General features: G+C 36.2%; 1 protein-coding gene across 1 annotated transcript; it reads left to right on the forward strand.

Annotated features, from left to right (window-relative positions):
- Nucleotides 1-37: 37 nt before the first annotated feature.
- OSGIN2 (oxidative stress induced growth inhibitor family member 2) lies at nucleotides 38-24,025 on the forward strand. Its single transcript, XM_008060556.2, has 6 exons — nucleotides 38-335; nucleotides 8,625-8,779; nucleotides 13,312-13,448; nucleotides 13,971-14,162; nucleotides 19,024-19,115; nucleotides 22,114-24,025. Exons 1-6 carry the CDS (start codon nucleotides 292-294, stop codon nucleotides 23,144-23,146), a joined length of 1,653 nt encoding a protein of 550 aa, XP_008058747.2. The 5' UTR covers nucleotides 38-291; the 3' UTR covers nucleotides 23,147-24,025.
- Nucleotides 24,026-25,357: the final 1,332 nt, after the last annotated feature.

The raw sequence follows: 25,357 nt of genomic DNA on the forward strand, positions 1-25,357 counted from the left end.
CGCGCCGCCGCCGCCGTCGTCGCAGCGTCCCCGCCCCGCTCCACCCCCATCGCGGCGCCCTGAGCTCACCCGCCGCTGGTGCCCGGCTCCCCGCGGGCAAGGAGCGGAAGCCGCTCTCCGGAGGCGGGCTCCGGCGCCTCCGAGCCCGGCAGCCGCGGCAAAGGCGAGGCGCGGGTCGGGGGCGCCCGGCGGACGCCCGCTACTCCGGGCGGGCGGGCGCCCCTCGCGGGCAGCCCGGCCGGGAGAGGCGGCCGTGGCGGCCGCGCTCGGGCGCCCCTCGCGCAGCGCCCCATGCCCGTGTGGTGCTGCCGCTGCTCCCTGGCCGGTCATTTCAGGTGACTTCCCCGCCGAGGACGGGAGGGGAGCGGGCGGGGGATGGATGGCGCGCCGTCGGGCCCCGCGACCGGGTCCGGGCCGGCGTGAGGGCGAGCGCCGGGGCCGCCGACTCCCACCGCCTCGGCCGCCCTTGCGGGGGGTGCGGGGGGCCTTGTTACGAGGACCCTATGAGGTTGTCCCTATTTCCTCGCCCTGGTCTGGGCCGGTCACGGGACTTCAGGACCGGCTAGGCCCGGGCTGAGTCGGTTTCGGCGAAGGGAGAGTTCCAAGTAGCACAAAGTTTTAGTGGAGGGCTCCACGAAGGACCTTCATTCTTTAAAAAAAAAAACAAAAAAAAACTTAAAAACGGATTCTAATAACATAATTTGGTGGGTTGAAGGAAGGTAAGGAACTACATTTTAGTGTCGTCATCTAGCTACCAGTAGGTGCCTCGTTAAGATGTTAGTCGTTGAAAGCCATGTACGTTGTAGACATTTGAGAAATGTAGCGATTTTACACTCAAATGATGGGGAACGTTTTTAGGGGGGATAAAGATCATACAATTTAAAAATCATGTTTTCTAGGTCTAGCACTCTTGGCCGATACATCAATTGTAGGAGGTAAGACTAAAGATACTAGAAGCTGGCTTTAATCGTAGGGTGAAGAAATGCTAAGATGACCAAAGACTTGACGACCTTGCTTTGTAAATACGAATGTTCCAGAATAATGATGTGTAAGACTTCTTTTCTGGTAAAATACGAAACTCTGATCAAGAGTTCTTAAATTGGGAGTCATAGATAGAACTTAGGTTGTCCGTGAACTAACTAGGTGGGAAAGAAGCTATATTATTTTCACGAAACTTTAAAAACTAGCATTTCCTTCAATTATGGATATAAGCAACAAATCACAGTAGTATTTGTGACTGTCATCAGTGGAAATCACGAATATTTTCTTATCACCATTACAGGTTGCAGATATCTAGAAATTCTGTTTGTGCTTATCGTTTATTCACAATTATGGTAATTATGACACCGCTGAATTTGTGAGTGCAGTGGAGAAGCACATATTCATATATGTCATTTTTTAAAAGTAACTGCCTTTTAATTAAATTGGTTTGCCTGTAAATCCTCTGTAAATCTCTGTATGTATTTGAGAACCTTCAGAGAAGAGATCCAGAGGCTTTACCAAATTGTATAAGGGGTGAAAGGCACAGAGAAAGTTCAGAACTCTTGTTGTAGCAATAATCCAGGCTTGTCCAGCTTCTCATTGAGTTTTGTATGAGTCTTTAGATTCTGGATAGTTTTAAAACATTGTTTTATGTCATAAAATTACTTGATTTTAACATTTAGGCAGATGAGTTTGTTAACTACTGTACTAAGAGACAGTGGCTTGAGAGTTTCAGATTCACTTTGGAAAGCTTTAGAAAATAGGTTCCCCTAGTGATAACTTATTAAACTAAAGCCTCTGAGAAACTAACATGCCTTTCAGAAAATACTGTCTAAAAGCCATTTGACACCTTTTGGTATACAGTGTGTGATCCTTATCCTTTTGACCAATCCTAGATAGTAAATACTGTATGCTTACTGCTGTGCACAGAAATTTGGAGTAGGGAGTGAAAACAAAGCTTTTGCTATCTCTTAGTCTTGAGGGACAGAAAAAAAACCAGCCTGCTAGACAAAAGATAAACATAGATTAACAAAACACACTTTCATTGCAAAAACAGTTCTGTTGGGTGGGAGGGGAACAACTAGAGGGATTGATTACATCTTCTATTCTACAGAGGTGTCCTTCTATCCCCCTCCCCCAAAAAAGTTGTTTTTTGTGGTTGAAATGTAAGATGCAGTTCTGTTCTAAAATCTAAAAATAAAAAGAAGCAAGTTTGCCAGTTCCTTAAAGAACATGATTCTAATTTCCTAATGCTATTTATTCTTTGAGCATCAATAGTAACACATATTTTAAAACAGGTTGTGGCAACAACTACATCTTGGGGCTTGTTGCATGTCTGAGTGGTTAGGTATTGTCACAGAACTGCCCACTGTCTTTTCAAAGTAGAAAACCTCATACTTCCTGTTCTGGAAGATGAAGATTGTGGCTGACTTCATTTGTGCCTTTAGAACCTGCTTTTCATGTGGTGGTATAAATTTGGTAAAATTTAGCATTACGCTTCTAAAGACTTATATAAACTCAAATAGTAAAGCATTTCATTTTAGTTTGAGTTGCCATTTTAAGAAGTATTGCTATGATATGGAAAAGGTCTTTCTGTTATTCAGGTAGTATGTCTACATCATTCTTTTACATTTGTTCTGAAACTTTAAACTGTAATGTTTCAAACACAAAAATTGGAAGGGCTCTAAAAGCATCTTAAATGTCGAATAATATTTTGTCTTGATGTCCAACAATAGTGTATTTTTGCATATGTGTTATATGCTGTTCTTTACTTTTTCCTAAATGCAATGCAAGTGTACATATTTCCAATTTAGTTAGTACTCTACATAAGAAAAAGTAGATTTTTATTACTCAAAGTAAATTCTTAAATAGAACAAATGTTCATCAAATTGGAAATCTTAAGTGGAGATTAACACTGTTTATAGTCCTGTGATATAGTATGCTTATGCTATAAAACATGTATAACAATACTAAATTTATAACTTAGGCTCTGAATTTTTTTTTTTTTTTGAGTTGGAGTCTCACTCTTTCGCCCAGACTGGAGTGCAGTGGCCGCTCCCGGCCACTGCAGCCTCGACCTGCTGGGCTCCTGCGATCCTTCCACCTCAACCTTCCAAGTAGCTGGAACTATAGGTGCGCGCTACCACACCCAGCTAATTTTTTGATTTATTGTAGAGATGAGGTCTCGCCCAGTTGCCCAGGCGGGTCTCGAACCTGCGGGCTTGGGCAGTCCACTCACCTCAGCCTCCCAAAGTGTGATTACAGGCTGAGCCACCGAGCTCAGCTAGGCTCTAAATTTTTTAGAAAAATAGTTCCTAGTAGGCTTTTGTTTCATTGTTGCTTTATGTAAAACCAGTGAACCATGCATTTGTTATTGGTTTCCTTCCCTTGCTTGTTTTTCATATCTCTATGTTAAACCACTATTAAATTTATTACATAACAGGCAAGTTAATTGCAAATAGTTTGTCATACAAACTGATTCACCAATGACTACTTAAAAATCAGAACAAGCCAGGCTCGGTGGCTCAGCCTGTAATCCCATGCCTTTGGGAGGCTGAGGTGAGTGGATTGCCTGAGCCTGCGGGTTCAAGACCCGCCTGGGCAGCGAGACCTCATCTCTACAATAAATCAGAAAATCAGCGGGGCGTGGTATTACATGCCTGTAATTGTGGCTACTTGGAAGGCTGAGGTGGAAGGATTGCCGGAGCCCAGCAGGTCGAGGCTGCAGTGGCCACTCCCGGCTACCTCACTCCAGTCTGGGCGACAGAGTGAGACTCCAACTCAAAAAAAAAAAAAAAATCAGAACAAATTACCTATACTGTGTAAGTTTAGATATACTAATATGTAGAAAATTTAGATAAGCTAAAATTTTGACTCTTCTTTCTCAAGTCTTGGGACAGACCAAAGTCAGATTGCCTGAGGGACACACACACCTAAACTACTAGACCTAATAAATAAATTCAGCAAGATACAAAATCATCATAAAAAAATGAATTGTATTTTTATATGTTAACATAGAACAGGCTGAAAATGAAATTAACAAAATAAGACCTTTATAATAACATCAAAAAATGGAATACTTAGGAATAAATTTAATAGAAAGATTCAGTGCTTATACACTAAAAGCTATGAAGTGTTGTTGAAAAAAATAAAGATCTAAATGAATGGTAAGGAATTTTATGTTCATGGTTTGAAAACTTAATATTATTAAGATGATAATACTCCTAGAATTGATCTATAGATTGAATGCAGTGCTATAAAAATTGTTGGTGCCTGTTTTTGCACAAATTGACACACATTTCATATGGCATTGCAGGGAACCTAAAATAGACAAGACAGTCTTAAATAAGATGAACAAAATTAGAGGACTCACACTTCCTGATTTCAAAATTTACTGCAAAGAAACAGTAGTCAATACACTGTAGTGCTGACATGAAGATCAACATATAGATCAATGGAATCGAATTGAGAGTCCAGAAATCCTTGTATTTATGGTGAACTGATTTTTGATGAGGGTCCTGGGACATTAGGGAAAGAATAGTCTCTTCAACATGTTGCTAGGACAGCTGGATAACTTCAAACAAAAGAATGAAGTTGTACACTTAGCTCACACCATATATAAAAATTGAAATAGATCAAATACCTAAAGTTAAGAACTAAAATTACGAAACTCTTAAAGTTTTGGAATAAATCATTGTGACCATAGATCTGGCAGTGGATAGATATAAAAAACCTAGCAACAAAACAAATGACCATGGACATGTGACATCAAAAGCCTACCAACAAGACAAATGAGACTTGATTAAAATTTAAAACTTATGTGATTCAAAGAACATCATCAAGAAAGTGAAAAGACAGTTCACAGAATGGAAGAGAATATTTCAAACCGTATATCTGAAAGGGACTTGTTTCCAGAAAATACAGAGAACTTTTAAAGCTCAATAATAAAAAAAAAACCAAATAGCCAAATTTTTAAAAATGAACAAAGGATTTGAATAGACATTAAGGAAAGCAGACATACACAAATAGCAGGTAAGCACTTGAAAAGATGCCTAACATTAAGGGTTAGTGACTAATAGTCATTAAGGAGATGCACATTAAAACTGCATTGAGATGCTGCTTCTATGATACACATACTAGGATGGCTAAAATAAAGGATAATAATAAGTGTTGACAAAGATGTTGGAGAAATTAGAATTTTCATATATTGGGAATGCAAAATGGTGCAGCCATTTTGGAAAACAATTTGGCAATTTTTCAAGATGTTACATGCAGTTTATGGCCAAGCCATTCCACTCCTAGGAATGTATCCTAGAGAAATGAAAACATTTGTCCACACAAAAACTTACACATGAATGTTCATAGCAGCATTGTTCGTAATAGCCAAAGAGTAGAAACAACCAATATGTTCATCAGCTGATGAATGAATAAACAAAATGTGGTCTGTCCACACAATGGAAGATTATTCAGGTACCAAAAGTAGTTAAGTACTTATACAAAGTGAGTGAACCTTGAAAACATGCATATGTTAAGTGGAGGAGCCAGACACAAAGGCCACATATGAAAGGTTTTAATCATGTGAAATGTCCAAAATAGACAAATCCACTAGGATTGAAATTAAGTTAGTGATTGTTAGTGACTGGAGAGAGGGGAACATAGAGAGTGACTGCTAATGGATGTGTATATTTTTGAAGTGATAAAAATTTTCTGGAGTTAATGGTGTTGGTCACAAAGCAATATACTGGAAACCAGAGTTGTATACTTCCAAAGGATGAATTTTATATGTGAATTATATCTTATTAAAGTCTAATTCAAGTCATTTAAAATTTTCTTCCCAAGGCTCCTTCTATTTACCTTGTATTTACCTTGTTCTAGACCCAGATCAAATAACCTGTTGTCTTACTCATGCTTTTTGTGCTCTTAAATGCTAATTGTCTTCTTAACAGAAGCCCAACAGAGAGCATACTCTTTTTTCCCCTTTAAGTATAAACTGAGAGAACAAGTACAATGTCGTAAAAAGACATAATCAATATTTAGAATCAATATTGCTTATAAAAAGATATAGTCAGTGTTTAGAATTGATAGCTGTGATAAAATTCCAAGGCTTGAGACATCTTGACTTAGAATATCAAATGCCTCCAAATAATGACATACAAAAATTGGTAGTATCTTTAAGTGGAAGTGATTTGGAATTTCTTTAAATCTACACTCCTCTTCTATGGTTTGTCCTGAAGGAATTTGAATATTAAGTATTTCATGGCATTTATTTGTAGACTTAGGAAACTGGACAATGCATTTTAGAATATTGGATTGTGTTTATAAAATCAAGTATGGTAGTAGCTGCTAAAGAAAAAATCTTTATTTACAGTCATTTTCAGAAAATCCTAAATTTGCTTTTTGCAATGTACAGGATATCAGGTAATATTTAATCTGTCTACTAAAAATATGCACTCTTAAGTTGACTTTTGACACATTGCATATTCTCCCCTGCCCTTATTTAAATGTTAACTATTTAAATTTTGAAGAAGAAAACCTCTTTGTAGTTATCAAAAACTTAGATTATCATTTTTATTAATTATTTCCCAGGTTATGCATTTAGAACCAATAATATTTGAGGTAGGGATATCTAGGAGAGACTGAAGATGATGTCTGCATCTCCTGAAAAAGAATGTTGGCCTTTACAGTAGCAATTACATTAATCGGGCCCAATTAACTTTGATCAGAAACCTCCAAAGGGAGATGAGAACCTATCCTTTGCATAAACTTTCAAGAAATATCAGGGACAGGCCAGAGTATAAAACACTCTTGTTGAATTCAGTTGCCCAGAGGCAGAAGCAGACACAGGCAAGACAGCAGATAGCATCGATCTGATCAGAAGCAGAAGTTGGAATGATTCAGAAAGGGATGGATTGAGCATAAGACACTTCCTCCCAGGAGTAGGCTTGCAATGTGAGGAGGGATTTCCCTTAGCTGCCTGATGGGTATCTATTTGGTCACAAGGGGTCATGCAAGAGGAGTCCAAATATTTGGGATAAAGGTTACTTTCTTTGGTTCATGAAAGCTCTTGGTGTATCTTGAGGAACTCTTTCTATTCTAGGTTAAACTGCAACTCTTAAAGTTACAAGGAAGGAGATATCTCTATCTCTGTTTAATTCTATTTACCAACCTCCTCTGGGATCAGTGAGGTGGCTTTAGTCTTGTGAAATAACTGATCCACTTCATTTTTTTTTTTTATCATTTGGGAATATATAGTAATAGACACATCCACTAGTAGGTACTCAGTTTAATACTTCCAGACATTGTAACTGTTGCTGACTTAATGAAGGTAAAAATTAATTTTGGGGGATTCTGTTCTGAAGTAATCTATAGTATAATGAAGAACACTAATCTTGTTCAGTGGATATGCCATTTATTGTATGAACATGTCAGAATGCTAAAATTAGTTTCCAGAAAAGCAATTGGGTAGAAAGATTGGAAATCAACATTAAGATCTTCCCTTATTTCAGGCTGGGCGTGATGGCTCATGCCTGTAATCCCAGTACTTTGGGAGGCTGAGGCAGAAGGGTTGCCTGAGCCCAGGGGTTTGAGGCCAGCCTGGGCAATTTGGCGAGACCGCGTCGCTACAATAAATAAATAAATAGCTGGGATGGTGGCTCACGCTTGCAATTCCAGCTACTTGGACGGCTGAAATGGAAGCATTTCCAGAGCCCAGCAGGTTGAGGCTGCAGTTGCTGTGAGCATGCTGCTGCACTGCAGCCTGGGCAACAAAGTGAGACTCTTACTCAAAAAAAAAAAAAAAAAAGAACTTTCCTTATTTTAATATGTTTTGAGAATAAAAATAAAAATCTATAAATCTCATTTCCTTTACTAAAATGCACAATTTGCCGGCCTCGGTGGTTCAGCCTGTAATCCCGCGCCTTTGGGAGGCTGAGGTGAGTGGATTGTCTGAGCCTGCGGGTTCGAGACCCGCCTGGGCAGCGAGACCTCATCTCTACAATAAATCAAAAAATCAGCCGGGTGTGGTGGCGCGCGCCTGTAATTCCGGCTACTCGGAAGGCTGAGGCGGAAGGATCGCCGGAGCCCAGCAGGTCGAGGCTGCGGTGGCCGGGAGCAGCCACTGCACTCCAGTCTGGGCGACAGAGTGAGACTGCGGTGGCCGGGAGCAGCCACTGCACTCCAGTCTGGGCGACAGAGTGAGACTCCAACTCAAAAAAAAAAAAAAAAACCAAAATGCACAATTTATATAAGTACAGTAAGCTTTTCATAAAATATGTGACTATATATTGTCTTTAATGTACTTGCCTTTTAATAAATGAGAAGCTGGCCATTCCTGAGATCTCAAAGAATTATTAAATCCTCAATACAATACTGTGTCTTTGGTGATTAAAGAGAGCTTCTTATTTAGTAGGGACTTGCCTGCAAGATATTAATAGAGCAATAAGCAATAGGATGTTTGGCCTTCAAGGTGATATTGGTTGACATGTAGCTAAGACACTAATTTGAATACATCAATCGGAAAGATGTCCTTTTCTCCTTTTATGAACTATTTAATATTTTATGGCCTAAGTAACCTCTGAGTAAAGACCGACTTTTATAAACACTATATTGATTGTATCTTTTGTTTTCCTTTTTTTTAAAAAAAGAAACTATAGTGACACTGAAACTGAAGGAGAGATTTTTAATTCCCTAGTACAATATTTTGGTGATAATTTGGGACGAAAAGTTAAAGCAATGCCATTAGTTGAAGAGAGTTCTTTACTTGAAGATTCATCTGTGACTTTGCCAGTGGTAATAATAGGTAAGTTACTGTATTTTATCTCTTAAAATTACAGTTATGACTCTTACCACTTTTATAAATATACAGTGAGATAGTACAGCCTCTTAAGATTGTACTGAAAAGTATTCTTAGATTATTTGATATGCTAAAATAACTAATAAACCACATCTTTGGAGAAAGTAACTGGTTTATCTGATGTTAGAGTCTGTTAGAATGTATTATCTTTTCCTTGAAGAACTTATAGTATTATTTTAAAACATTACCTATCAGTTGTGTTAGCTATATGACAGTGTCATGGTAATTATAATAACCAATATTGTTAGAGCTCTTTCTAGAGTATTCGATGTATATTTTTAGGTAATACCTTAGAACGCTATAGCCTTCTGATATTGGTAGGGCAGATACAGAAAAACCGACTCAAGAGGTTGGGTTACTTGTGCAAGTTAGTAACCAAAGCTCAATTAACAATGACATTATAGTAATCTAAGGTAATGTTTATAATTACCTTAACCATAACATTACTATGATATTTCCTTTGTACCACTTCAACAGATAGGCGTATGAAATATTACAGATTAAACTATTAATAAAACCTAATTTAGAATTATAAGTTGTATTGCATGCATTTAATTACTTGTCATGTATATTTTCTATCTAATATATAAACTACAGTGTTAAACTAAGCCAAAGGAGAGAATTACAGAGCATAGGAAATTTGATATGGCATACAACTTCCTGAGTTTCTTTGATAGCTTGTTTCAAAGTTAGCAGAAAGGGGATAACATTTGTGTACTCTAGCATATGAGAGATACTATAAAGGAGGAAAAGGAGGAGGACAACAAGGTTGCTCTTCTATATAGTTCTGCTTTAGGGAATATGGTATAATAGAGATCTAGATAGATCAGAGGGCTCATATATTGTTTCATTTTCCCTGTGTCCAACCCTGGCTTTCCATCCTGAATGTCTTAGAATGAGTAGAGGAACCTATTTTCTTGTCTAGCTAGGTTTTGAGAGGTTTGGAAAAGGAAAAACTGCCTTCATTTGCACCTGCCCACCTCATCCCTCCCCCAAAAATGTATCCCTGTTTTGCCTTAGCTAGCCCATGAGTAACCAACCTAATATATAGGGACAGCGTAGATAAAGAACTATTTCCTTAATATATGTACTGGTTTTCTGTTGCTATTGTAACAAACTACCACAAGCTTTAGACAACATAACTGTATTATCCTACTGTTCTGTAGGTCAGAAATTCAACATGGGTCTTAATGGGCTAAAAGAAAGGTGTTGGCCGCACTGTGTTACTTTCTGGAGGCTCTAGGAAAGAATCTGTTTTCTTATCTTTTTCAGTTTTTAGAGGCTGTTCACATTCCTTTGTTCCTGGCTCCTTTATGTATCTTCAAAACTCATGATGATATTTCTTTCTTCATACATAACATAGTCATGTTGCCCTCACTCCACAACTGGGAAAAGTTCTCTATTTTAAGGACTTGTGATTAAATTGTGTTCATCTGGATAAGCGAGGCTATTCTTTATCTCACCGTCATTAAAAACATCTGTAAGTCCTTTTGCTGTATAGGATAACATTTGCAGGTTCCAGGAGTTAGGACCCGAGACATCTTTGGGGATAAGGACAGATTCTCCCTGCCACTGTATATTTCTCTGTGAATTGCCTGTTTGTATTCTTTGCCTGTTTTCTTTTGAATATATTGTATCTTTTTTGTTTTCAGGAATTTGGCTCTTTGCCTCAGATGCTAACTCCCCCATTTAGCACTTATTTTAATTAATAGATTTTGTTTCTCATAACAGTTTAGGCATACAGAAAAATGTAGCAGAAAGTACAGAGTTCTCTCTTATACTTCTTCTGTTCCCTACTTTGTTTCCCTTAGTATTAAAATTAACATCTTCAATTGGTGTGGTACATTGTTACAATTGATTAAACAGTATTGGTATATTATTAACTAAAAACTATAATTCACATTAGGGTTCACTCTCTGTGATACACAGTTCTGTAGGTTTTGCTGAATGTATACTGTTGTGTATCCACCATTATAGTTTCATACAAAGTAGTTTCACTGCCCTAAAAATCTGTGTTCCACTTATTCATACCTTCCCTCAGCCTGCAACCCCTAGCAACCACTTTTCTACTGTCGTTATAATGTTGTGTTTTCCAGAACGTTACATAATTAGAGTTGTACAGTATACAGCTTTGTAGACATCTTAGCATATGCACTTTGTGGTTCTTTTATGTCCTTTTGTGGTTTGATAGCTCATTTTGTATTATCACTGAATAATATCCTACTCTATAGCTGTAGTACAGTTTATTCATTCACCTTTTGAAGGACATCTTGGTTGTTCCAGTTTTTGACAATGATGAATAAAGTTGTTATAGAAACTCGTATGCAGGTTTTTGCATGAACATAAATTTTCAACTTATTTGAGCAAATACCTAGGAGTGTGACTGCTGGATCATATGGTAAGACTATGTTTTATGTTGTAAGAAACTACCAAACTGTCTTCCAATATGACTAGGTAATTTTGCATTCCCAGTAGCAATGAATGAACGCTCCTGTTGTTCCTCATCCTCGTCAGAATTTGGTGTGGTCACTGGACAAGCATTGTGGCTCACGTCTGTAATCCCAGAATATTGGGAGGGCAAGGCAGGAGGATTGCTTGTGTTCAGGAGTTTTGAGACTATCCTGGGAAACAATGCAAGATGTTGTATCTACAAAAAATAGAAAATCAGTGAGAGGTGGTGGTAAGCACCAGCTACTCAGGAGGCTGAGGTTGGAAGATCACCTGAGCTCAGGAGGTCAAGACTGTGGTAAGCTGTGATCATGTGATCTATATTTTGGATTTTAGCTATTCCAATAGGTGTGTCCTGGTATTGCTGGTATCGCATTGTTTTAACTTGCAGTTTCATAATGATGTATGATGTTTAGCTTCTTTTCATATGCTTATTTGCCAACTGTTTATTGTCTTTGGTGAAGTGTCTGATCAGGTCTTTTCCTTACTTTTTAATTGGGTTATTTGTTTTCTTATTCTGAGTTTTAAGAGTTGTATGTATATTTAGAGTATAAGTCCTATGTATTTTTTTCTAGTATATAACTTGTTTTTTCCTTCTCCTAGCATTATCTTTTGTAGAACAGAAGTCTTAAATTTTAATGATGTCCTACTAATAGTTTTTTTTTCTTTTATGTATTCTGCTTTTGGTGTTGTCTCTGAAAATTCATTACCAAACATAAGGTTACCTAGATTTTCTCCTAAGTTACCTTCTGAAAGTTTTATAATATTGTATATTACATTTAGGTCTGTGATCCAGGAGTTTTTTTGTTTGTTTGTTTTTGGTCAGTCCTTTGGGACTTTCTACTTGGATAATCATGTCGTTTACAAACATATATGAAAGTCAGTTGCTTTCCTATATAGCAGCAATGAACTAGTTGAATTTGAAATTTAAAAAATTGCTTACATTTGCACCAAAAAATTATATTTAGGTATAAGTCATATATAAGATCTATATGAGGGAAACCACAAAAGTCTGATAAAAAACATCAGAGAAGATCTGCATAAATGAAAAGATATGCCATATTCATGAACAGGAAGACTCAATATTGTAAAGATGTCAAAACAAGCAGTTGAGGGCCTTTAGAATAGAGTGGTAACATGACTGTGTCTTACCAAAACTTACCAGAATATAGTATGTGAAATGGTTTGAGAGTGAGTGAATCTTAGGAAGGAGAAATAGTAGACTTGTCTTCTAGGTGAAAGTCCAAGAGTGAGAATAGCAAAGACAACTGACTGGAAATAGGGGGCAAAATAGCTTTAGAACCAGAACTTAATTAACTTAGAGGTTTGCTAGTGCCATACTTTGAGATGTGATGGTGTTTGAAGGAAAGGGCACCATTAAATGAAGGGACTCATGGGTTTTCTTTTGAGCACATTGTGTTTAAGTTATTAGTGGATCAGTCAGGTAGAGTGAAAAATTAGTATGGAAATATGGGATATCATTTTGAGAAGGAAGTCAACCTAGAGAACTAGTTTGGGGGATTAGTAGCAAATATAATTGAAGACTTGAGTGGATGAGAATCCCAAATGAAAGCAGGCGAAAAGGCTGGGCTCAGTGGCTCGGCATATAATCCTAGCACTTTGGGAGGCTGAGGCAAGTAGATCGCCTGAGCCCTCAGGTTCAAGATCCGCCCAGGCAACTTGGTGAGACCTCGTCTCTACAATAAATCAAAAATTAGTTGAGTGTGGTAGTTCCGGCTTCGTGGAAGACTGAGACGGAAGGATCGCCAGAGCCCAGCAGGTTGACGCTGGGGTGGCTGTGAGTGTGACACTGCACTCCGACCTGGGTGACAGAGTGAGACTCAAAGAAAAGAAAATAGGCAAAAAGGCAAATGTCAGAGTCTTGTGAAACAGCTGGTTTTAAGAATTAGAGATGGAAGAGTTGTTAAGGGAGAAGAGCCATGTTCAAAGTAGGAGAAAAGCCAAGAAACAAGTGTATTAAGATGTATGACCTATCCCTTTCCACTTTCTATTTTTATTTTTTAAAATAGGAAATGGACCTTCAGGAATATGCCTTTCTTACATGTTATCAGGCTACAGACCATACTTATCATCAGAAGCAGTACACCCGAATACAATCTTGCATGCTAAATTAGAAGAAGCAAGACATCTTTCCATTGTTGATCAGGTATCATTTCTTACATGTCACTTTTTACAGTTTTTTAATGCTGAAATAGTATTTAGTTTTTATTTATGTAAGCATTATTTCTTAGTTGAAAATCTTTTATTCTAAACAATAACCTTATATCATCTTTATTTTAGGTTCATAAATATAGTTGGCAGGATTACTTTTATTTATTTTCTTAAATTTATTAGAGCAGAATTTCCCAAGTTATTTCCTGATGGAGTTTTAATAGATGCTCTATGCTCAAATAAGTTTGGGAAGTGCTACTTTTTATTATTGGAACATCACCATAGATATTAGTATATTAAAGCCATCTTCAAGTTTTACAGTTTTAGGATCTGGCTAGATATGTTAAAATCCAGCCTTCCCTCTATTTATTTGACCAAATAATCTATTAAGATCTCAAGTAACATCAGTGTTCTGTATCGCACTATCTGGAAAATGCTGAATGAGAGTAATGGCCTTCACTGTTGTTATAAAAACTGTTCTGGTTTTCAAGCTGTCTTCCTTTTTTTAAAAATTCAGGATTTAGAATACTTGTCTGAGGGCCTTGAGGGCCGATCGTCCAATCCAGTTGCAGTACTTTTTGACACACTTCTTCATCCAGATGCCGACTTTGGTTATGATTACCCATCTGTTTTGCACTGGAAATTAGAACAACATCATTATATTCCTCACTTAGTTCTTGGTAAAGGTCCACCTGGTGGGGCTTGGCATGTGAGTATTTTTTTAGCATTTTTGTGTATGTTAATTATATGTTGGTAAGACCAACTTGATTTTTTAGCATTATGATAATACTGTTATATATGATGTTTATCACATTTTTATATGAGAAGACTTTTAATGCTGTTCAGTTAGTTAAGTATGGGTTAATTACTAGTAGCAGTAAGTCAAGTCAGATTTGATTATTGATACAATCTCAGGATAACCATTTCTCTACTCTCTTTTAAAACTCATATAGAAAAATACTTTAGGGCTGTTTTACATAATAAAATTAAAATTCACTTATTCACTTTAGAATTTGCAAGATCTCACACAGCCTTTCAAGCCAGTATTCATAATTTTCCCACATTTTCAGAATCGTAAGTGAAAAATATTTTGTAAAAGAGATTGTATTAATCTGCTTGGTGACTGTAACAATATCGTAGACTGGGTGGCTTAAACAACAAACATTTATTGTTTGGAGGCAGGAGAGTCTAAGATCAAGGTGCCAGCCAATTCAGTTCCTGGTGAGGCCCATCTTCCTGACTTTCAGATAGTTGCCTTCTCACTGTGTCCTCATATGACAGAGAGAGAACAGTTTCTCTTTCTCTACTTATGAAGCCACTAATTCCATTATGAGGGACCTACCCTCATGACTTCATCTAGCCCTAATTGCCTCCCAAAAGTCCCATCTCCAAATACCATCCTGAGGGGTTAGGACCTCAATATAAAAATTTCCCGGGGGTCACAATTCAGTTCTCAGCAGAGGTTAAGCCAGAGAACCAGTGCATTTCATTAGGGTGCCAGTAACTAATACTTATTCTTCACTCCTGTGTCCTTAGCAGTTAACGCAGTCTCTAGTGTAAAGTGAATGTTCATTTGATGTAATAGATGTTAAATAATTTAGTTTGCTATATTATGAATTATAGACCTCCTGGAACCTTAATATATTACATATTGAACTTTTAGTACAAATTTCAGCTAGCATTTGTGCAATATTATATATCTAAAAAGGGTTGTTTATATTTATCAAATGACTGTTTCAGAATATCGGGACCGTCCTAGATTAAATATACCACTGATTCCTTTTTAAATCTTAATTCTCTTAATGATAATGAGTAGCGGCTACCAAATTATCTGTGTCTTTTAACTTGTGTGTTTTTTTAACTTTTTAATATCAACTTTGTTTAAGCATAATTTATTTCCAATAAGCTACATCTATTTAAACTATGTAATGTAATGAGTTGTGACAAATGCCTATAACTGTGAAACCCCCAATACAAGGTAAAAAATGATTTTGTCACACCCAGTTTAAGTGTTTAAATTTGCTCTATTGATGAGTAACTTCCTGAATAAAACTATTTTTTTGCAGTAGCCATAATGCGTTTGGGGGTGAGGAGGGCATTTAGACTGCCTCAGCTAAATTCCTGAGGTTTTATTGTACTTAAATTTTTCTTCTTAGAAGAATGTGCAGGCAATAATTGATCTCCTTGTTACTTCATTTTTTCCTGTTATATGTAGACATGTTAAAATATAGATATACTTTGATTACAAAAACACATTTGAGTCATTGGTAAAGCTTGAAATACCTAAAAATTCCTGGGTTTTTTTTCAGGCATGCATTCACTAGAATAGGGATATAAATAAATAATATTTGAGCTGTGATCCACTTGTCAAGCATCACTTCTGTGAAGGTTCCTGACTTTCCCAGACATAAGTATCTGATCCTAAATTGTGTGTTGTACCTTACCTTTAATCTTAACTGTACTTGTCTGTAGTACTGTCTGTTTATATGGCCATCTTCCCTGCCATGCTTTACATACATCCTGGTTAACCTTAGTGGTTATTCAAGATGTAAGCTCCTTAAGTCATCTGCCCACTCTCATATACTCATCTCCATATAGTTCCCTTCTCCTCTTGTTCTCAGTTTCCCACCACTCTCTTCCCTTCCAAATTTTATATGCTCTCTTGAACCCAGTTAGTGATAAATAAGCTTTCCTACTTCCTTAATCATTTCAGGCAGATGCTACGTCTATTCCCAAGTTGGCTAGTGAGGTTGGTGTTCTCTTTATTCCCTTTGCGCTTGTGTAAAAACCCCTGTTCCTTTGAACAGTACATGTGATTTTCTAGCTTTTCTGCCATTCCAGACCGTCTCCATCAATTACTAAAACTGTGGCACCTAACTCATGATTTTCCATTACATTTCCAATTTTATTATAATCTTGCATAACTTTGCCTCCACATGCATGACACAGAACTGACATCTTAAACCAGGGGCCCCCAACCCCTGGGCCATGGACCAGCACCAGTCCATGGCCTGTTAGGAACCAGGCCACACAACAGGAGGTAAGTGGCAGGCAGCCTTCCCCCATTGCTCACATTACCGCCTGAGTTCTGCCTTCTGTCACATCAGTGGCAGCATTAGATTCTCATAGAAGCATGAACCCTATTGTGAACTGTGCAAGCAAGGAATCTAGGTTGTGTGCTCTTTATAAGAATCTAATGCCTCATGATCTGAGGTGGAGCTGAGGCAGTGATACTAGCACTGGGGAGCAGCTGCAGATATAGATTAACATTAGCAGTGAGATTTGACTGCACAGAAACCATAATAAATAAGTTGCTTGCAGACTCATAAAAACCCTATCAGTGAGTGGCCAGTGAGTTGATGTACTTCAGTTGTACAGCTGCGTCTAGTGTCAGGCTTTAAGTCAGAGTCCGACACTTATTTTAGACAATGTATGGCCCTCCCATTATTTTATTTACCACTTCTGTCCTTGCTTCTTTTTTTTTTTTTATGGTAAGTTATATAATTATTTTATTATATATTGCAATGTAATGATAGAAATAAAGTACACAGTAATTCAAGCACAATAAATGTTATGTGTTTGAATTATCCTAAAGCTATCCTCTTCCCCTGCACTTGATCCATGGAAAAATTGTCTTCCATGAAACCAGTCCCTGATTCCAAAAAGATTGGGGATCACTGCTTTAACAGCTTAGTCCTTTAATCTTCTTCTTTATTTCTCATTAACTACTAACTCCAGTGGCTCCACTGTAGATCTTATCTTTCATAACTACTCAACTTGTGAAAACATAAGATCTCAAATACCTTCCTTTCTGATCACAATTTTCTATTCTTCCAGCTGCATCACCCAGTTACTTACACTATACGTGATCTTCAAACACTGAGTGTGCGCTTCAGGCTCTGGTCTTCACCTTCTTACCTATCCAGCTTAGGTTTTATAGTACATTGATTTAACTGTTCTCCTTAATTCCCTTGACCCGTTGTCCTTCCATTACATGAGATTAACTACAAAGCAATTCATCTAACTGTTCACTTTATCTTTTCTTATACTTGAACTGTCACACCCCCAGAAAAAAAAATTATACAGCTCTTGTCTAATTGCCCTAGCTAGGACTTCCAGCACAATGTTGAACAAGAGGGGTAGAGTGGGCAAGGGCTGAATTTCTTTTAATTTCTTGAAGGACATTCATGTTCTTTCTCTTTATTAAGCTATCATAAGAATTTTTATTTTGCTTGGAATAATCACACTTTCTAATGGCACATTCCTTGGAGTCCATTTGTGTGCTTGAAGAAATAGGTAACTTTCTGTAAGCTCCAACAGTACTTCTGTCCAGTTTGCATCCCTTAATACTACAGTATCTATGACAGCAGGCATTCATGAATTGTAGGTTGCATAGAGAAAAAAAGAAAGACAGTTTAGGGGAAAAATGAAGAGATCAAGGGACTGTGGCTCTCAACCAACTGGAAGAGCTGGTGCAGTGAGAATAATGTCAAGAGATTGTTGTCAGAAAGTAGAAGAGTAGTGTTTTAAGGTTTTAGAGTTCCAGGTATGACTCTTATGGATCCAGATAACCTCTGAGATATAATAAATTTTTAATAGCTCCTTTTATGATGATTCTGGTTTTCTGTCTTTTTTGTTATAATTCTCATGTCAAGGCCAACTTCCCTCAAAGCTGTAGCAGCTTGCTGTATTCTCTCCCTGTGGTGATCTATACTGTCACAAATGATATTTTGTTGTGCCTAGCACATAGTAGGTACTCTGAATGTTAGCCAGTGATGATAATTACATTAATAATTTGTCCCATTTTCAAACTGGTTTATATAGATACAGGGCAAGAAATTATGAGAAAAGAAGCCATTGCCTAAAAGGGTTGGTTGAAAGAGATCATTGAGACCACTGGAATAGTAGAGCCTTGACCTTGGCCTTTTCTTGCTTTGCATCAAGCAAAACAGAAATAAGTAGGTCAAGGGAGCTTGGTGGCAGCATTAGTCTCAGCAGGAGCCTGTTTCTTAGGCAACCACTACCTGTTTTTCTTAGGAAAAGATCCTGCTGTATCTATCTCAGCCTAGACTTTAGAACTATAATTGATGGAGTCGGGGGGAAGCTTTATTGCCATAATTTTGAAAAACGTGCTAATAATATTAAAATGGAAAGACAGCTTATGTTTTAGAAATTAACGAACAGTTTTTCTTTTGTTTAAAAAGTGAAAATCTTGATTTGTTCCCTAACATGATATTGTACATCTGAATTATCGTGTTGATCATAGACTAAAGCAGTCAGCATTTTGTAGGCATTGGGTAATATTGTAAATTTGTTTTATAAATGCATAACTGTAGGAAAGAAGAAATCCAGATAGATAATACCAAATAAAGGAAAGTGTATAAAGTTTATTGGAATAAAGTTTGAGAGGTAATTTGCACAACCATATAGACTGCTAGAGTATGCCTTATCCAGAGTCATAAGTATTGTAAATGAGATGGGTTTGGCTAAAACAAAACAAACAACAACAACAAAAATTGTTGCTACTTAATTGTGTTTTTTGACTGTACTTTTTTTTTTTATTCTAACAGAATATGGAAGGCTCCATGTTGACAATCAGCTTTGGAAATTGGATGGAACTACCTGGACTTAAATTTAAGGATTGGGTGTCAAGCAAACGAAGGTAAAAGTTAAACCGCATTAAAATTTTTTGGTGTACATTGAGAAAGAGACTGAGAAAATTTTTTTAAATTTGTGATTCACTCATGGATGAAGGATTTGAATATACATGTCTTTCAAATAAAAAATGCCTCCTTGAAGCAATGATTATAGTCAACTATTTTCTATTTAAAGATGTTATAAAACTAAGCATTGAAATAAGGAATTATCTGCAAATTGATTGTCTTGTCAAATTATGGATTTATACTCTCCTGTTAAATAATTCTCTGTTTAGTTACTTTCTAATACACCCACGTATTCTTTTCCATGTTTCTCTCTACTTATTTCTATGAGTTGATAGAAAATTTATATATGCATATCTCATGTACGTACCTAAAGTATTTGACTTTCAGGGTAAAGAGTATGTAATTTAGAAATGAGAATTTAGAATGATGGGATAAACTAGAGTCTGGGATATGGTAGAGTCTGGGATATGGCTGGCTATTTGAGTGCAAAAGTAAATATTTAATAAAAAAATAATAAAGTAGAACTGAGAAGAAATCTTATGGAAGAATATATATAAATTTATTTACTTATAATACTTACAAGTTTATTTACTTTTTGGGAAAAGAACCCAAAGTTTAAAAAGAGAAATATGAAAAACCCAATTATTTTCAAGGATAGTAAATAATAGATAGGAATTACTAACACAGAGAATCTACCTTAATTTGACTACTCACAAAAACAATAAGTTAAGCAGGAAGTTACTTAACCTTGTTAGAATAGGGCTGTAACATTTGAGTATTTTGACTTCCTGCTAGGTAGAAACCATGTCAATATACAGAAATTTTTCTTTATTTGAGGAGATTCAAAGAGACCCAATTTAGATCATCATGGGTAATTAAGATTAAACCTTTCAAAAAATTCATTTTAGTTTTTTTAAAAGGGATTTATATATGGGTTTGGGACTTAAAGTTGTAAAATCAGGAAAATTGTTTAAGTTCTTGACTTTCATAAGTAAGCAAGTAAAATTGCTCAACATGTTATTCCCTTTGTAAAACAGGTAAGTATGCATATTGTGTTTTGAAGTACTATGTGGAAATGGGTCTTATGATAAATATTAACTTTAGTTGCTATCTTTGAATAGTGTTAAGAGCGGTCTCTCAGGCCTCCAGAGATTGGCAGGGTTTGAATCCTCATTATAACTTCGAATGTTGTGACCCTGGGCAAATAACTTAAATGAAGCTGTCAATTTCCTAGTCTATAGAATAGAGATAATACAGTCATGCATCACTTAATGATGGGGATGCATTCTGAGAATTGCGTTGGTAGGTGATTTTGTTGTGCAAACATCACAGAGTGTACTTACACAAACCTTGATGGTATAACCTGCTACACTCCTGGGCTATGTGTTATAACGTGTTGCTCCTAGGCTTCAAACCTGTGTAGCATGTGACTGTACTGAATACTGTAGACAGTTATAACAATGGTATTTGTGTATCTAAGCATAGAAAAGATATAGTAAAAATACAGTATAAAAGATTTAAATGCTACACCTATTAGGTGAATGGAACTTGCAGGGCTGGAAGTTGCTGTGGGCAAGTCAGTGAGAGTGGTGAGTGAATATAAAGGCCTAGGACATTGCTTACTGGACTTTATAATTCTGTATACTTAGGCTACACTAAATTTATTTTTTAAAAGTAATTGTTCTACAACTGTAGGACAGCTTTGATGTAACTGGGCAATAGGATTTTTTTCAGCTTCATTATAAACTTATGGGACTTATGGGACCCATAAGATATACTGTCCTTTATTGACCAAAATGTCATTATGCAGTGCATGACTGAAGTAGTAACTACTATGTAAGGTTTCTGTAAAAATTGACAGTTAATTTATTCTAAGTCTTAGTTATAATCACTACATTTTAAAAATAAAAATTTTTATAAGCCTCCAATTACAAGTTACAGACAAGCCCCTACTTACAATGGTTCGACTTAAGATTTTTCGACTTTACAGTGGTACAGAAATGATAGGCATTCAGTACAAACCATACTCCAGGTGCCAATACGACCATTCTGTTTTCTACTTTCAGTACAGTATTTAGTAAATCATGAGATATTCAACGCTTTATTTTAAAATAGGCTTTGTGTTGGATGATTTTGCCCAACTGTAGACTAATCTAAGTATTCTGAGCTTGTTTCAGGTAGGTTAGGCTAGGCTATAATGTTTAGTAGGCTAGGTGTATTAAATGCATTTTTGACTTAATGATAATTTCAAATTTTAATGGATCTATTAGTACTAACCCCGTTGTAATATGAGGAGTATCTGTATAATGAATTATGTCAAATAATTTGCTTCTTATCTCTGATTGGAGGAAGGGGGTTAGGGACATTACTGCTCATTGCTTTAAAATTCAAATGGAAACAACAGATATGCTAATGGATTTTTAAAAATAAAGTGCAGATTGTGTTTTAAGAGCTCTTTATGATTAAGAATACACATAGAATGAAATGCCATCTCTTATTTACTTAGACTTCAGATGACGTTATTCAGCAGAAGACAGATCTGAATTATTTTCAGTTATTAGGAAAATAGAAAGCAACTTATTAAAAATCGTGTCAAATGGCATACATAATCTTTAAGAAACATGTATTATAGTTAAACCTGTAAATCTCAATAATTATAATCTAAATAATTTAGTTGATAGTTATAATTTTGAGATATAAAGTAGACTAGTTTTCAGATATCCACATTTTAATCCCCTCATTAACTTAATGAAAGTTTATCAAATAGCTAATTTAAGCAGACACTATGTATGACATTTGGGAAACAAATGCATTAAATACAGTCTTATCAAAAAATAAAAAGTTTTGTTTTGTTTTGTTTTTGGTAAAGTGTTGGGATAATTTATAACTAAGACAGTCCAGAGGAATAAAAAAGCTATAAAAGCTTACTAGATTGAGAAGTCATAATCATAGAAACTAAAAGTACTATCCTCAAAATGTATACTTTTTCTCTTACAGGAACCTAAAAGGGGATCGAGTTATGCCAGAGGAAATAGCTCGCTACTATAAACATTATGTAAAAGTCATGGGTCTTCAGAAAAATTTCAGAGAGAATACTTACATAACTTCAGTATCAAGACTCTACAGAGATCAAGATGATGATGATAGTGAACACAGAGATATTTCAACAAAACATTTACAGATAGAGAAGTCACAATTTATCAAGAGAAACTGGGAAATTAGGGGTTATCAGCGAATAGCGGATGGTTCTCATGTTCCCTTCTGTCTCTTTGCTGAGAATGTAGCTCTAGCAACTGGAACATTGGATTCTCCTGCCCATCTAGAAATTGAAGGGGAAGATTTTCCTTTTGTGTTTCATTCAATGCCTGAATTTGGAACTGCTATAAGCAAAGGAAAGTTGCGTGGCAAAGTGGATCCAGTGTTAATTGTAGGTTCTGGGCTTACAGCAGCTGATGCAGTACTGTGTGCTTACAACAACAACATACCTGTGATGCATGTATTTCGCAGACGAGTAACTGATCCAAGCTTAATTTTCAAACAGCTGCCCAAAAAGCTTTATCCTGAGTATCATAAAGTGTATCATATGATGTGTACTCAGTCGTATTCTGCAGACTCCGATCTTTTATCTGATTATACCAGTTTTCCTGAGCACCATGTGCTTTCCTTTAAATCGGACATGAAATGCATTCTTCAAAGCATCTCTGGATTGAAGAAAATATTTAAACTCTCTGCAGCAGTAGTATTGATAGGTTCTCATCCTAATCTGTCTTTTCTGAAGGAACAAGGGTGTTACCTAGGCCATAAGTCAAGCCAGCCAATCACATGTAAGGGTAATCCTGTAGAAATAGATACATATACCTATGAGTGTGTTAAAGAAGCCAACCTTTTTGCATTGGGTCCTTTGGTCGGAGACAATTTTGTTAGATTTTTAAAGGGAGGGGCATTGGGTGTTACACGCTGTTTAGCTACAAGACAGAAGAAAAAGCAGCATTTGTTTGTTGAAAGAGGAGGAGGAGATGGAATAGCTTAAAGCAAGTTTACAAGGAATTTAAATGGACAGCTTTCCATTAAAATTTTTAATAGTGGTTTTGCAGTGTACTGGCTTGAATTTTCTGGACTTGAATTAACTAAAGGGGAACCTCAAGCTATAGTAACTTAATTTTTCAAAGTTACCAGAACTTGGTGTCCTGATTTATATTGTAATGTTTCAAAGATGTTACTGTCAGACAGATAGAAATACTGCCAACTTGGTATACTTTAAGCTTTCACTTAACTAAAACATTATTTTCTTTCAAGATTTATTTTTTGTGATAATTTTCAGTTATTTCTTATGTTTGATTCCAAAATATTACAGCCTTGAATCTATAAAACTGCACGGTCATTAGGACAGAAATTATCCTAACTGTATAATGGACCACCTTGCAGCTCAGAAAGGTAGTCCAAGGACCAACAGTATCTGCTTTATCTGTAGCTTGTTAGAAACTTAGTGTCTCAGGCCCCACAACATACTGAGTCATAAACTGCATTTTAACAGGACGCTCAAGGGATATGCATGTTCATAAAAGTTTGAGACACACTGGTGTACATGAAAATGAGAAATAAGGTATGTGTGCTGGGGCAGGGTGGGGGTAGGAGGCATTTATAACTCAGGTTTTATTTATTTTGAAATTATCAACTGTATAAATCTAATTTATTACCAAATATGGTCTTTTTAAAAATATTTTTATTGTCAAAATCGTGACAGGTACTTCATATTCTTCTAATAATTTAAACAGTCAAGTAATATTGGTATACACTTTGACATCCAAGAACGGACAAGATATTTTTCGGAGATTTATTCTCTACTTAACCATCATAATGTTTAACTAATCTGATTTGCAATTCAATAAATTGTGGATGGAATTACTTACTCCTGTGTGAACATTCCTGTGTTACTTTCTGTCACTGAAACTAAGATATCTGGGCATGGTAAGTACTTCTGAAATTGTAATACTCTTGAGGTATTGTCAGAATTATTAATGGTTAAAACAGAAAATAAGGTTAAAATTATTTTCCCCTGCCATCCAGAGGAACTTGTTTGACAATTCCATGATGTCTTCCCTCTGGCGGTCCCCCCCAGAGGAAAAAATTCTTATTTTCCATTCCCAAGGTGATTATACTTTGAGATCTCTAATAGTGTTTGTTCATTGGAAGTGACATAACAGCTCATACCATGGTTATTTATTCTCCCCTAATTATTTTGATTTGTATTTATTAAGTAGTTCTTAATGTCTGTGTTTTCACACAAATCTCTAGATTTTTTTTGACATTAAACAAAAAAATCTTCTGAAGTTTTTCATAGCAAATAGAATTTCTGTCACTTTCTCCTTTTTGATACAATTATTTTATCTGGAATGTGTTCATTGAACCTTTCATTACACTTTTCTTAAAATGGACTAATATGTCAGTATTTTTCTGTTCACTTCATTGTAATAGTAAGTGCTTATTAACTAATTCACCTTAAATATAATTATATAGAATATATTTGTTTCTACCAACTAATTGCTTCAGATGAAGTCTTAGACTTTTGATAACCATCACATCTAATTAATTTAACTTGATTTTATGAACTATTCAATCCAGTTTTGTTTCCTATTGTGATAACAACTTTTTCCAAACTAATTTCATGCCTCATTGAAGTGGTGTGCATTTGATTTAATATTCTCTTGCTTGCTTGTTTTTGAGTTCTGAATGAGTTGGATTAGATGTTTTTCTTAATGTTACTTCTAAACTGAAAATGACAAAATTATAAAAGATGACTTCTAGGGAAGGTTAAGAGCATTGGCATCCCCTCGAGTCTCAAAAGTCTGTTCTTACTCATGCAATAGCATTTTTGTGATTAGAGTATTCTTAAGAAAAAGAAAAATACTTCAAGGGAAATAAGGTTTAGCAGAGCCCTAAGTAAACTTAGTGGAGAATTTCATCTTGGTAGCCTCCTATTTCCAAGCGTTCTGTGTAGTATATAATCAAGCATATTCTCTGATGTACTATACTCCAGTACTCTTTAAGTTTACAAATCTCAGTCCCATAATTCTAAGACATTTCATTTTCTTCAGTATCAACTGGCTATTCCGGGAAAGGAAAAATCACTTAATACTTACTTGGCTGGTTGTAGCATGTTGTGGGCCTCTCCTCCTTATCCATCCGTGTCAAGCAAACAGTGCATAATTAATAGATGTCGACTGTTTTCAAAGCAGATCAT

This window comes from Carlito syrichta, unplaced genomic scaffold (assembly GCF_000164805.1).
Source record: "Carlito syrichta isolate Samal-C Ts95f unplaced genomic scaffold, Tarsius_syrichta-2.0.1 Scaffold304646, whole genome shotgun sequence".
Classification (NCBI taxonomy): domain Eukaryota; kingdom Metazoa; phylum Chordata; class Mammalia; order Primates; family Tarsiidae; genus Carlito; species Carlito syrichta.